Genomic DNA, 10,654 nt, shown 5'->3' with positions numbered 1-10,654 from the left:
CAGAACACATATACTGTACTGCACAACTCAGAACACATATACTGTACTGCACAACTCAGAACACATATATACTGTACTGCACAACTCAGAACACATATATACTGTACTGCACAACTCAGAACACATATATACTGTACTGCACAACTCAGAACACATATATACTGTACTGCACAACTCAGAACACATATATACTGTACCGCACAACTCAGAACACATATATACTGTACTGCACAACTCAGAACACATATATACTGTACTGCACAACTCAGAACACATATATACTGTACTGCACAACTCAGAACACATATATACTGTACGTACTGCACAACTCAGAACACATATACTGTACCGCACAACTCAGAACACATATATACTGTACGTACTGCACAACTCAGAACACATATATACTGTACGTACTGCACAACTCAGAACACATATATACTGTACGTACTGCACAACTCAGAGCACATATATACTGTACGTACTGCACAACTCAGAGCACATATATACTGTACGTACTGCACAACTCAGAATACATATATACTGTACGTACTGCACAACTCAGAATACATATATACTGTACGTACTGCACAACTCAGAATACATATATACTGTACGTACTGCACAACTCAGAATACATATATACTGTACGTACTGCACAACTCAGAATACATATATACTGTACGTACTGCACAACTCAGAATACATATATACTGTACGTACTGCACAACTCAGAGCACATATATACTGTACGTACTGCACAACTCAGAACACATATATACTGTACGTACTGCACAACTCAGAATACATATATACTGTACGTACTGCACAACTCAGAACACATATATACTGTACGTACTGCACAACTCAGAACACATATATACTGTACGTACTGCACAACTCAGAACACATATATACTGTACTGCACAACTCAGAACACATATATACTGTACTGCACAACTCAGAACACATATATACTGTACGTACTGCACAACTCAGAATACATATATACTGTACGTACTGCACAACTCAGAGCACATATATACTGTACGTACTGCACAACTCAGAACACATATATACTGTACTGCACAACTCAGAACACATATATACTGTACTGCACAACTCAGAACACATATATACTGTACGTACTGCACAACTCAGAATACATATATACTGTACGTACTGCACAACTCAGAGCACATATATACTGTACGTACTGCACAACTCAGAATACATATATACTGTACGTACTGCACAACTCAGAATACATATATACTGTACGTACTGCACAACTCAGAACACATATATACTGTACGTACTGCACAACTCAGAATACATATATACTGTACGTACTGCACAACTCAGAACACATATATACTGTACTGCACAACTCAGAACACATATATACTGTACTGCACAACTCAGAACACATATATACTGTACGTACTGCACAACTCAGAACACATATATACTGTACTGCACAACTCAGAACACATATAAACTGTACTGCACAACTCAGAACACATATATACTGTACTGCACAACTCAGAACACATATATACTGTACGTACTGCACAACTCAGAACACATATATACTGTACTGCACAACTCAGAACACATATATACTGTACGTACTGCACAACTCAGAATACATATATACTGTACGTACTGCACAACTCAGAACACATATATACTGTACGTACTGCACAACTCAGAATACATATATACTGTACGTACTGCACAACTCAGAATACATATATACTGTACGTACTGCACAACTCAGAACATATATATACTGTACGTACTGCACAACTCAGAACACATATATACTGTACTGCACAACTCAGAACACATATATACTGTACGTACTGCACAACTCAGAACATATATATACTGTACGTACTGCACAACTCAGAACACATATATACTGTACGTACTGCACAACTCAGAACACATATATACTGTACTGCACAACTCAGAGCACATATATACTGTACGTACTGCACAACTCAGAACACATATATACTGTACTGCACAACTCAGAACACATATATACTGTACTGCACAACTCAGAACACATATATACTGTACTGCACAACTCAGAACACATATATACTGTACTGCACAACTCAGAACACATATATACTGTACTGCACAACTCAGAACACATATACTGTACGTACTGCACAACTCAGAGCGGAGGACACAAAGAGCTTCTGTCAGTCAGACACAACTCACCGTCACGTGAACATACAGGATTCTTGTGAAACAGTGAAGCTGTGACCCTGTAGGTCTCACGTGGATCTGTCTTCATAGATACACACTATATGAGATTACAGTACAGTCACTATTCATTATCAGTAGTATTACTGCATTGGTGCATTTCAACTGCTCTAAATCTGTTTCCTTTAATTCTGAAACTCGACTGAGGTATGTTTAATTCATTTACAGTATTTGTCATCAATCATGGCTGGTAACACTTTGCTTTAAGTCCCCCTGTTCAGCATTTATAAGCAATATAAAACATGAAATACATGTTTATAACACATTATAATGTAGTTGTGAAGCAGCAGAAGGACATGTTAAGTGTTAGTTGATGTAATGTTTTCACAAACAATCATAAGTTCTCGTATTAAAACATGTTTTACATTATTGTCATACAACCCTCACTTATTGTTGTCCACCGAGTTACAGTTGTAGTTAACAATCACAACATGAACAGAGCCTCCGGCTCCCCGTCGCCATGTTGAGAGCCATGTAGAGGCAATCGAAAAGCTCCTTGAATAAATAAGTACACAACTACATTAAAGAGTGTTATAAACCATTCATTACACATTTAAATACTGCTTATCAATGCTGGAAATGAAAGTAAAGTGTTGCTGATTCTTCGTTTAAAGGTTTGTGTGTGATATGAGATGAGAGTCAGTAACACCAGCGTAACTGTTTCCATTCCTTAACCGTTCCATCAAGGTGTCTCTTGATAACACCGTTCAGTCTTTGCCTGTGTTGACCTTTAATTAATGTGATTAATATTCGTCATCAGATAGAGTTGGTGTCATGTCATTCATCCCTGATTAACAAAGTCATAATCCCCGAGGTAGGACAAGTTATAAGTCCAAGGTGACCTGTGATAGAAATGAGATTACAGTGTCTGTACCGTCAAGTTCTGCAGCCGAAGGAGCAGCGGCCGCTACAAAAATAGCTCTAAAGTATAAATAGACTCAAGACATGAATGCATTATGAATAAGTCACTTTTATTCATTTGATGAAATATACTAGTCATATGATCTTTGCCACCCAAATTGTAAGTAAAACATAAACAGGATGAGTCATTTGCAAAGTGCGTTTTATTTTACGTTGCCTTGATTACATGCCTCTACATTCAAAAATAAGCCAGTGTCATATAGGATCCAACTGTAAAAGATTAACTTTTTACATTTTTTTTTTTTATCCCTTTCCACTCAGAAAAAAAAAAGAAAAAAATATATTTTTAAGTTGGATATTCTGTACATACAGGAACAACTCTGTAATGGGCTGGCATTTCCTGCAACTGTCTTTAGGTTGAACCAACACGTTTGTAGAAGTACAAAAAGTTATTTCTGTAGACGTTAGCCGTCAGTCGGGGGGGGGGGGGGGGGGGGGGGTTGGGGGCTGAAGTCTTCTTCTCTGGATTGGTGGATCGGCGAGCCGGTGTCGGACGGCCTCTTTTACGCAGGAGACACGGAGCTGGCGGAGGAGGCCTCGGTCTTCGTGGAGGACGCTCCCTCTTCCTCCTCAAAGGGATTCTTCCCGCAGCACAAGGTGGTGATCATGCAGTTGCGGAACTGCTTGTTCATGCAGATGTAGATCATCGGGTTGTAGATGGCCGAACTCTTGGCAAAGAAGGCCGGGATGGTCATGAAGACCGGTCCGAACTCGGATCCCTGGTTACAGAAGATAAACCAGGCCACGCTGGCGTAGGGCACCCAACACACCAGGAAGGCGATGACCATGATCACCACCATGCGGCTGACCTCCCTCTCGGCCCTCTGGGTGGTCTCGGACTCCTGCTGGGCGGCGGCAGCCTCCTTGACGGCGCAGAGCAGGCGTCCGTAGCAGAAGAAAATGACAGTCAGCGGGGTGAGGAAGTGGCAGGTGAACATGTAGACAACGAAGGACTCGTTGTTGAAACCCTCCGCACGCGTGTAGTAGTCGACTCCGCATGAGCACTGCATGCCCTCGGGGATGTAACGGGACCAGCCGACGAGAGGGGGCACGGCGCAAGCCATGGCCATGGTCCAGGTCAAGCCCAGACCCATGATAGCGTGATCCTCGCTGAAGCGGAAGTTGGCGATGGGCTTGCAGACGACCACCCACCTCTCGACAGCCAGAACGACCAGCGACCAGAGGGCGATTTCACCGCCCACGGTTGCAAAGAATCCTTCCAGGTTGCAGCCGAGGCGACCCAGCACGAAGTAGCCGTGCATGGAGGTGTACATCGTCGTGGTGAACCCTCCCAGCACCATGAAGAGGTTGGCCACCGCCAGGTTCAGCAGGATGTAGTTTAGAGGGGTCCGCAGCTTCTTGTGTTCGAGGGTGACGTACAGGGTGAGGGAGTTGACGGGGAAGCCTACGAGGATGAGCAGAAACATGTAGGCACCCAGGGCGGCGTAGGCCGCCGGGTTGACAAGGTAGTACTGAGGGTATTCATAAGGATTCCGGACAATGCCGGTGGTGTTCACCATAGGGACATAGTAGTAGGATCCCTCTGTTCCGTTCATGGTTGCAGCTGGCGGTTGCGATCAGCCCTGTCGGTTTGGTTTCTTCTGGCTCTTTCAGTGTGATGAAAGGGGGACCCTGCTACAAATGGACCCAGGTGGCCGCGGCCCGGCTTTTAAAGGCACACCTCGGATTATCACTTTCCGAATCCGTCAGCACAAAGTGATTTAGGCCACGGTTAATATCTAATCCAGCCACCACTGCAAACATAACTGATCACTCATCAAGATATTAAGGTTACACCTGCTCATGTTCGGCCGTGGACCCCTCATGTAAAATAATAATTCATCTTTTTGTGAGCACTAGATAATATTGAGGTTTCTGTGCACAGGAGCATGTCTCCTCTTTTCTGTGGTACTTTACTCCAACAACGTGCGGTTTTGTAGCCGCTGATTTTGTCATTTACAGATGTGATTTAAACATTAGTGTCGATGTGTTTTAGCTGTTCAATGGACTCGTGACCGGTTCAAAGTAAAGACGCCCCAGAATAGAGCGAAGCAAGACAAGGTGGTGAATTAATATAAATGAATCTCATGACTTGTAACCCCAAAATGTTAATCGAACACTGAATGTGCTCAACAGTACAACATAAAGTTATAACTCTAAAATCAGGTGTAATCTTTATTCTAACAACAAATGAATCGGAACATCATGTGGTTTTAATGTAATTCTGACAACATTTGGTTAAATATCTGAAAATAAAAGTGTATTACAGACTACTTTAGTGAGGGGGATCACAGGTGCATTACATTCTTGATTAATGGACCCACAGTGATGTCTTCAATTTGCTTGTTTTGTCTGAAAAACCTAAATTAATTAAATTGACGGCCATCTATGACAAAGAAAAAAATAATGAATCTTCCAACTGCTATCAAATGTTTGCTGTTTTTGCTTGAAACGTGATAAAGCAATTGATACATTTTTTAAAATAGTCACTGATTCATTTTCTGCCAATGAACTATCATTGCATCTCTACTTTCAAGAACTCTTTATTTCATCAGGTTTTTATTTTTTAGATTTGTTATTTACAGTTTAACCCTTCGACCAAATGGAGTTACACCCTAATCCTTGTTAAAGGCCACAAAGAGAACATACATACATTCAAATCAGTACTGAAACACAGGCATTTTATTGTATATACTTTATATATACTGCATTTAGTTTATTTATAGATTTTAAAATAGCTTTCTGGCCAAGACAGCAGCCGATAACAGACCTTGAAAATGGGTCAAAATACATCCCGATGTATTAAAATGCAGCAAGGGGTCACATTTTCTCGTACTGTTATGAAAGTGCAGCGTGAAGCAGTGGTGTTGCTGAGTGCCGAGCAATCTTAGCTGTTGGTAAAGAGCTCAGCACTTTCCTAATGGGTGTTGTATTAGAGAGATTTGGGGCTTATGTTACTCTCACAGGCCTGTAATGGATTTGATGTTGCAGAGGGTCACTCTCGCTCTGCAGGATGTTGCTGTCTTCAGATGAGACGCTTTCAACACGTTGTTTATGAATTAACGTCATTCAACTGGGCTTCTATTCTGGTGTCAATGTGTCAATGTCAATTAATGAATATTTACAATAGTAATTGTCAAATAAACCATAAATAAAGCTCTAATGCTTTGTAGATTAGCTTTATTAATTCATGTGTTGATAATCGGCACACTAGACACTTGAAGTGTTCGATGTTTTCCTCTCTGCTGGAGAAACGTGAAACAGCCACTGCTGTGTGTTTGGTGTTTTATTACTTCAGTAAAAACTTTACTGTTGTACTATTAACTATTGAGGTGTTTTAGTGGTTAGCAGTAGTGTCAGGTGGGCGTGTTGGAAGAAAAAAGTTACTCTACAAGTATTATATTGTATTATATGTTAAACCCATGTATTATAGGCTTTTTTATTTTTACAATTCACTTGAGTTCCTGGCATTAAATCTCACATAGAGCTGCAACTTACCATTACATTCATAATTGACAACGTTGTTGAACATATTCTTGATTAATCGATTCATTATTTGGCTTCTAAAAACGCTCATCATTTTTTTCGAGAGCCCAAAGGCGACATCATCAAACAGCCTTTTTTCGGTCCAAAAGCACGCTGATAAAACGCCTGCTGTGAACTTGCTCTTTCCAGCTGAGTAAAAAACCAAGCTGCTTTTTGGGATTAAATACATCCATCCATCCATCATCTACACCTGATTGCAGGGCTCCAGTAAAGGGACGTGTGTTGCTTTCTGAGTAAACTGTGCTTTCTGGTGGAGAACAACTAATGTGAGACTGTTAATAAAAACAGATGCCATACCTCTGTAATCTCAGGGATTCTTTTTGCATTTATAGTGCTCTGATATCCACCCCACCCCTAAAAAGCTAATTTAAATATATCAAAATATGTATTTATTATGGAAATAGAGCCTGAATATAATGAAGGTAATATATGATGGTATGTTGGCACAATTTAGGCAGATCACATTGATTAAGAAACTGTTTTGATCACTTTTATACTTTTGGAAAAATATAAAAAATCTCATTGTAACTCTGTTTATGGAGCTGAATATGATATGATGTATCTCCTCTAATGTTTGAACTGCTCACCCTGACATCCTGTAACTTGAGACACGTAAAGAGGCCTTGATTGGCTTGTTTGCAATCACGTGACTATTATGACGCGCGAAATTCAGACGCAGAGCAGGAAGTGAAGAGTGCGCCAGCTAGCTAACTGAAGCTACTTGTTTCTACTGTACGAGGTCAACCTTTCCCAGAGGTCTGGTGGTGAAACCACGTTAAAAACGTGACTCGTGTCCAAACAACACGGAGACGTTGTCATTATGTGACTGGTGAAGCAATACTAAGTTAATACCAACTGAAGGCATGTTTAACAACGTTTAGTTCAGACACAATGATGCTAGCTCGCTTAAAGTTGTATGTTTAGCTTCATGTCTGCGTCTATCTGTCTGTATCTGTCATATATCCGTCTGTATGCCTGTGTCTTTCTGTCTGTATATCTGTCTGTCTGCATGTGTGTGTCTATCTGTCTGAAAGAAATACTGTTATTTGTCTCTTATTTAACAAACCCGTCCATTTGTGTATCAAAGGTGCTTTAACTTAATGTCACAGAATTTAAACTCAAAATGAGGTACTGAAGCGCTTAAACAAATCTGTCTGTGTTGTTTACTTGTAATTGTTGCATTATTGTTAGATTAACTTGGTGAAAAACTAAAATTCTCTGTAAATATGTAATTCATTTTCTTCATGCTCTCCTTTATTAACAGATACAGACCTTCAGAATCATGGCGGATCAGTTCTGTTCTCCCTTGAAGCTGGTGTTAAAATGAGGGAGAAAAGTGGTCGATGCCATCGCGTGTCAAAAAGGTATTTAAGTTCACTTCATTTACTTTCGTTTTAGTATGTAGGAGACGGGTGAGCAACACACACTTGAGAGTCCCGCAGTCCAATGTCCAAGAGTGAAGCGAGGCTCAGAGACGGGCTTTACACAGAAACTCTCCAAGAATGCACTGATGCAGAACTAACACAGTCGCAGACCAGGAAGCAGAGCTCATCAACAGTTTGGTTTGAAGAGCAGGAAGGACAACCGCCTCTAAACTGAAGCAGGTCCCGCAGACGAGTCTTTCACAGCCATCGAAGTCCTTGATCAAGTCCATATGCTACCCAGAGGCACACAGGCTCTCTACAGCTGCTGCAAGGTGTTTATGAGGGGAAATGAAGGGCTAGATGAGGACAACACAACTGTGAACATCTGCATTTCACCTATTATGACACACAGGTTAGGGCTGGCTAGTATGTTACAGCTTTGAGGTCCGGATGATGTGCACTAGAGTCATCCCTATAAATACTGAACCACATCACATTTTGTAAATCAGTTACTAATTATCGTAGTACAACGTTGTATCTTTTACTACTTGTTTGGATGCGAATATGAAGGACTGCCGAGTGTGGACCACCATGTTTCTCCTGTGCAGACAGTGGACGTACATGAGAGCCTCGCCTGGTGGAGGCACATGCACCTGTCATGTGACTAAGATTTGAGAGATAAAGGTAAGTTATTCTTTTAGTATGTACATGTGCGACTCATAAATAACACACATGATTGTGACATGTGAGAAAAAGTAATCATGTCAATTAAGACGGTTGCTTTTATATTTGTCACAGAGATATTCAGCCTCAATGGACGACATCTGGGGAGAAGACAAACGTTAAACATCTTCTCTGTGCTGAAGCTCTCGGGTAGGAACAAACAGTTCACTAGTTATTCGTCCGCACGCTGTTCAGGATTGTCAGATACAGGAAGAGATCAGGACCTGTTGCTAAGCTGCAAAGCCGCTCTGCTCTGGTACATCTGTAGGTGTTTGCTGCCCTCTTCAGGAAGCCAAAATAAGTACACTTGTACACAAATCCGAGGGGATATTAATAAATTTTAACCAGGTTTTCAGAGATGAATCTGAAACCCCTCTTTAGAATTTGATCTGGTTTTTCCTCAGCAACACCGTGGCTCTTCATTTCTATTGAAAACTTTCATTATTCCAAGTTGCTGTTTTGATTGGATTTGTAAATTAACCGTCATTCCCTCTATCAGTACAGAAACAAACAGTACAAAAGTACTGCACTTCAGTACAATCTTTAGGGACTTGTGCTATACTTTTAAACTGTAGTTTTTGGCCTTTTTCAGACTAGAATTTGAAATTTAGATATACTCAACATTGTTTAACACTGTTGAACACTTGACCAACTACAGTAAGTGTCATATCAGTCACAGAATTACTACTATACTTTCACCTTTAATAATGCACGTATATTTAGTGTACAATACTATGTACTTTTACTTCAGTAAACTTTGAATGCACGTATTTTACATTGCTGTACTAAGGATCTAAATACTGGAAATACATCCTTTCTTCTCAGTTATGTTGATGTTTTATTGTTTCCCTCGAACGTTGAACTACGAAACTATAAACGTACTTAAAACTTTCGCCATCTTCAAAGTAAAACCCCGGACTTGGCTTTCAAACCAACTTTTAGTTTGAGAGGAACAAAATGTGTTCAATCACCGAATCAGTGGTGCTGTGATGGCGCCTACTCTTCAATAAAAACGAGTCTACTGGTGCAGCGAGGAAAAGCACAAGCGGCAAACAACAGGAGGACTTTCAGCTTCACTGCTATGTTACTAAACTTAATCTTCCTCTGACATCTTCGTTTGGTCATTCGTGTATTTCCTGCGATTGAGTTCAACGTGTCTCGGGACGGCTGGCATTCAAGTGTTCCCACCTTTCACACCACAAATAAAACTTGTTCCACAGCTTGGGTTCCTGACTTCCTGTCTTTTTGTGCATAACGGGGATGACTGTGGTTTTCAGAGGACAAACGCGTGGGCAGAGAGTGTGATGCTCTCTCACTCTGCCCACAGGAACTCTCTCGCTGAGTGACCGGTAGAGAAGAGGGAACACTGTGACCACGACATCGGTACATTCCACACCACCAGCTCCCACGTGCATTTCACACCGCGGGTTATACATCATCGAACCCAGAACAGCAAAGATAACGTCGGCCGGTGTCGCGGATGTCAAGATTCCTTTTGAGTTTCACTGTCCGAACAGAGAGAACTCTGTCAAAGCTTCAAATAATCTTTGATGCCATTTGGTTTGGGACTGCAACTAAAAATGTATTTCTTTATTGATTAATATGTTGTAGAGCCGCCAAGATTAGTCACGTAATCTATAGTCGCTCAAAGGTAAATGATCGTTTTAGTAATATTTTAAGCAAAAGAACGGTCCCCGGGCCAAAGGTCAGGGTTGATGCATTCCCTCTTCTTAAAAGACAGTCAGCTTTAATACATTTGGGTTTTGGTTGAACAAGACAAGACAACGGGACGTCCTCTTGGTCTGTGAGAAAGTCTA

General features: G+C 40.9%; 1 protein-coding gene and 1 long non-coding RNA gene across 2 annotated transcripts; one reads left to right on the top strand and one right to left on the bottom strand.

Annotated features, from left to right (window-relative positions):
* Positions 1-3,707: 3,707 nt before the first annotated feature.
* Positions 3,708-4,760, bottom strand: LOC306781276 (rhodopsin; the record flags this gene model as incomplete). Its single annotated transcript, XM_079274041.1, has 1 exon — positions 3,708-4,760. One exon carries the CDS (start codon positions 4,758-4,760, stop codon positions 3,708-3,710), a length of 1,053 nt encoding a protein of 350 aa, XP_079130167.1.
* A 2,696-nt stretch (positions 4,761-7,456) lies between these two features.
* LOC306781283 lies at positions 7,457-9,307 on the top strand. Its single transcript, XR_013772201.1, has 4 exons — positions 7,457-7,579; positions 8,015-8,114; positions 8,685-8,798; positions 8,913-9,307. It is a non-coding gene; the product is annotated as an uncharacterized lncRNA (long non-coding RNA).
* Positions 9,308-10,654: the final 1,347 nt, after the last annotated feature.

The sequence above is a fragment of the Melanostigma gelatinosum genome, assembly GCF_949748355.1.
Source record: "Melanostigma gelatinosum genome assembly, chromosome: 8".
Classification (NCBI taxonomy): Eukaryota; Metazoa; Chordata; class Actinopteri; order Perciformes; family Zoarcidae; genus Melanostigma; species Melanostigma gelatinosum.
The sequence above is the reverse complement of the archived record's forward strand: the minus strand, read 5'-3'. Positions and strand labels throughout refer to the sequence as shown.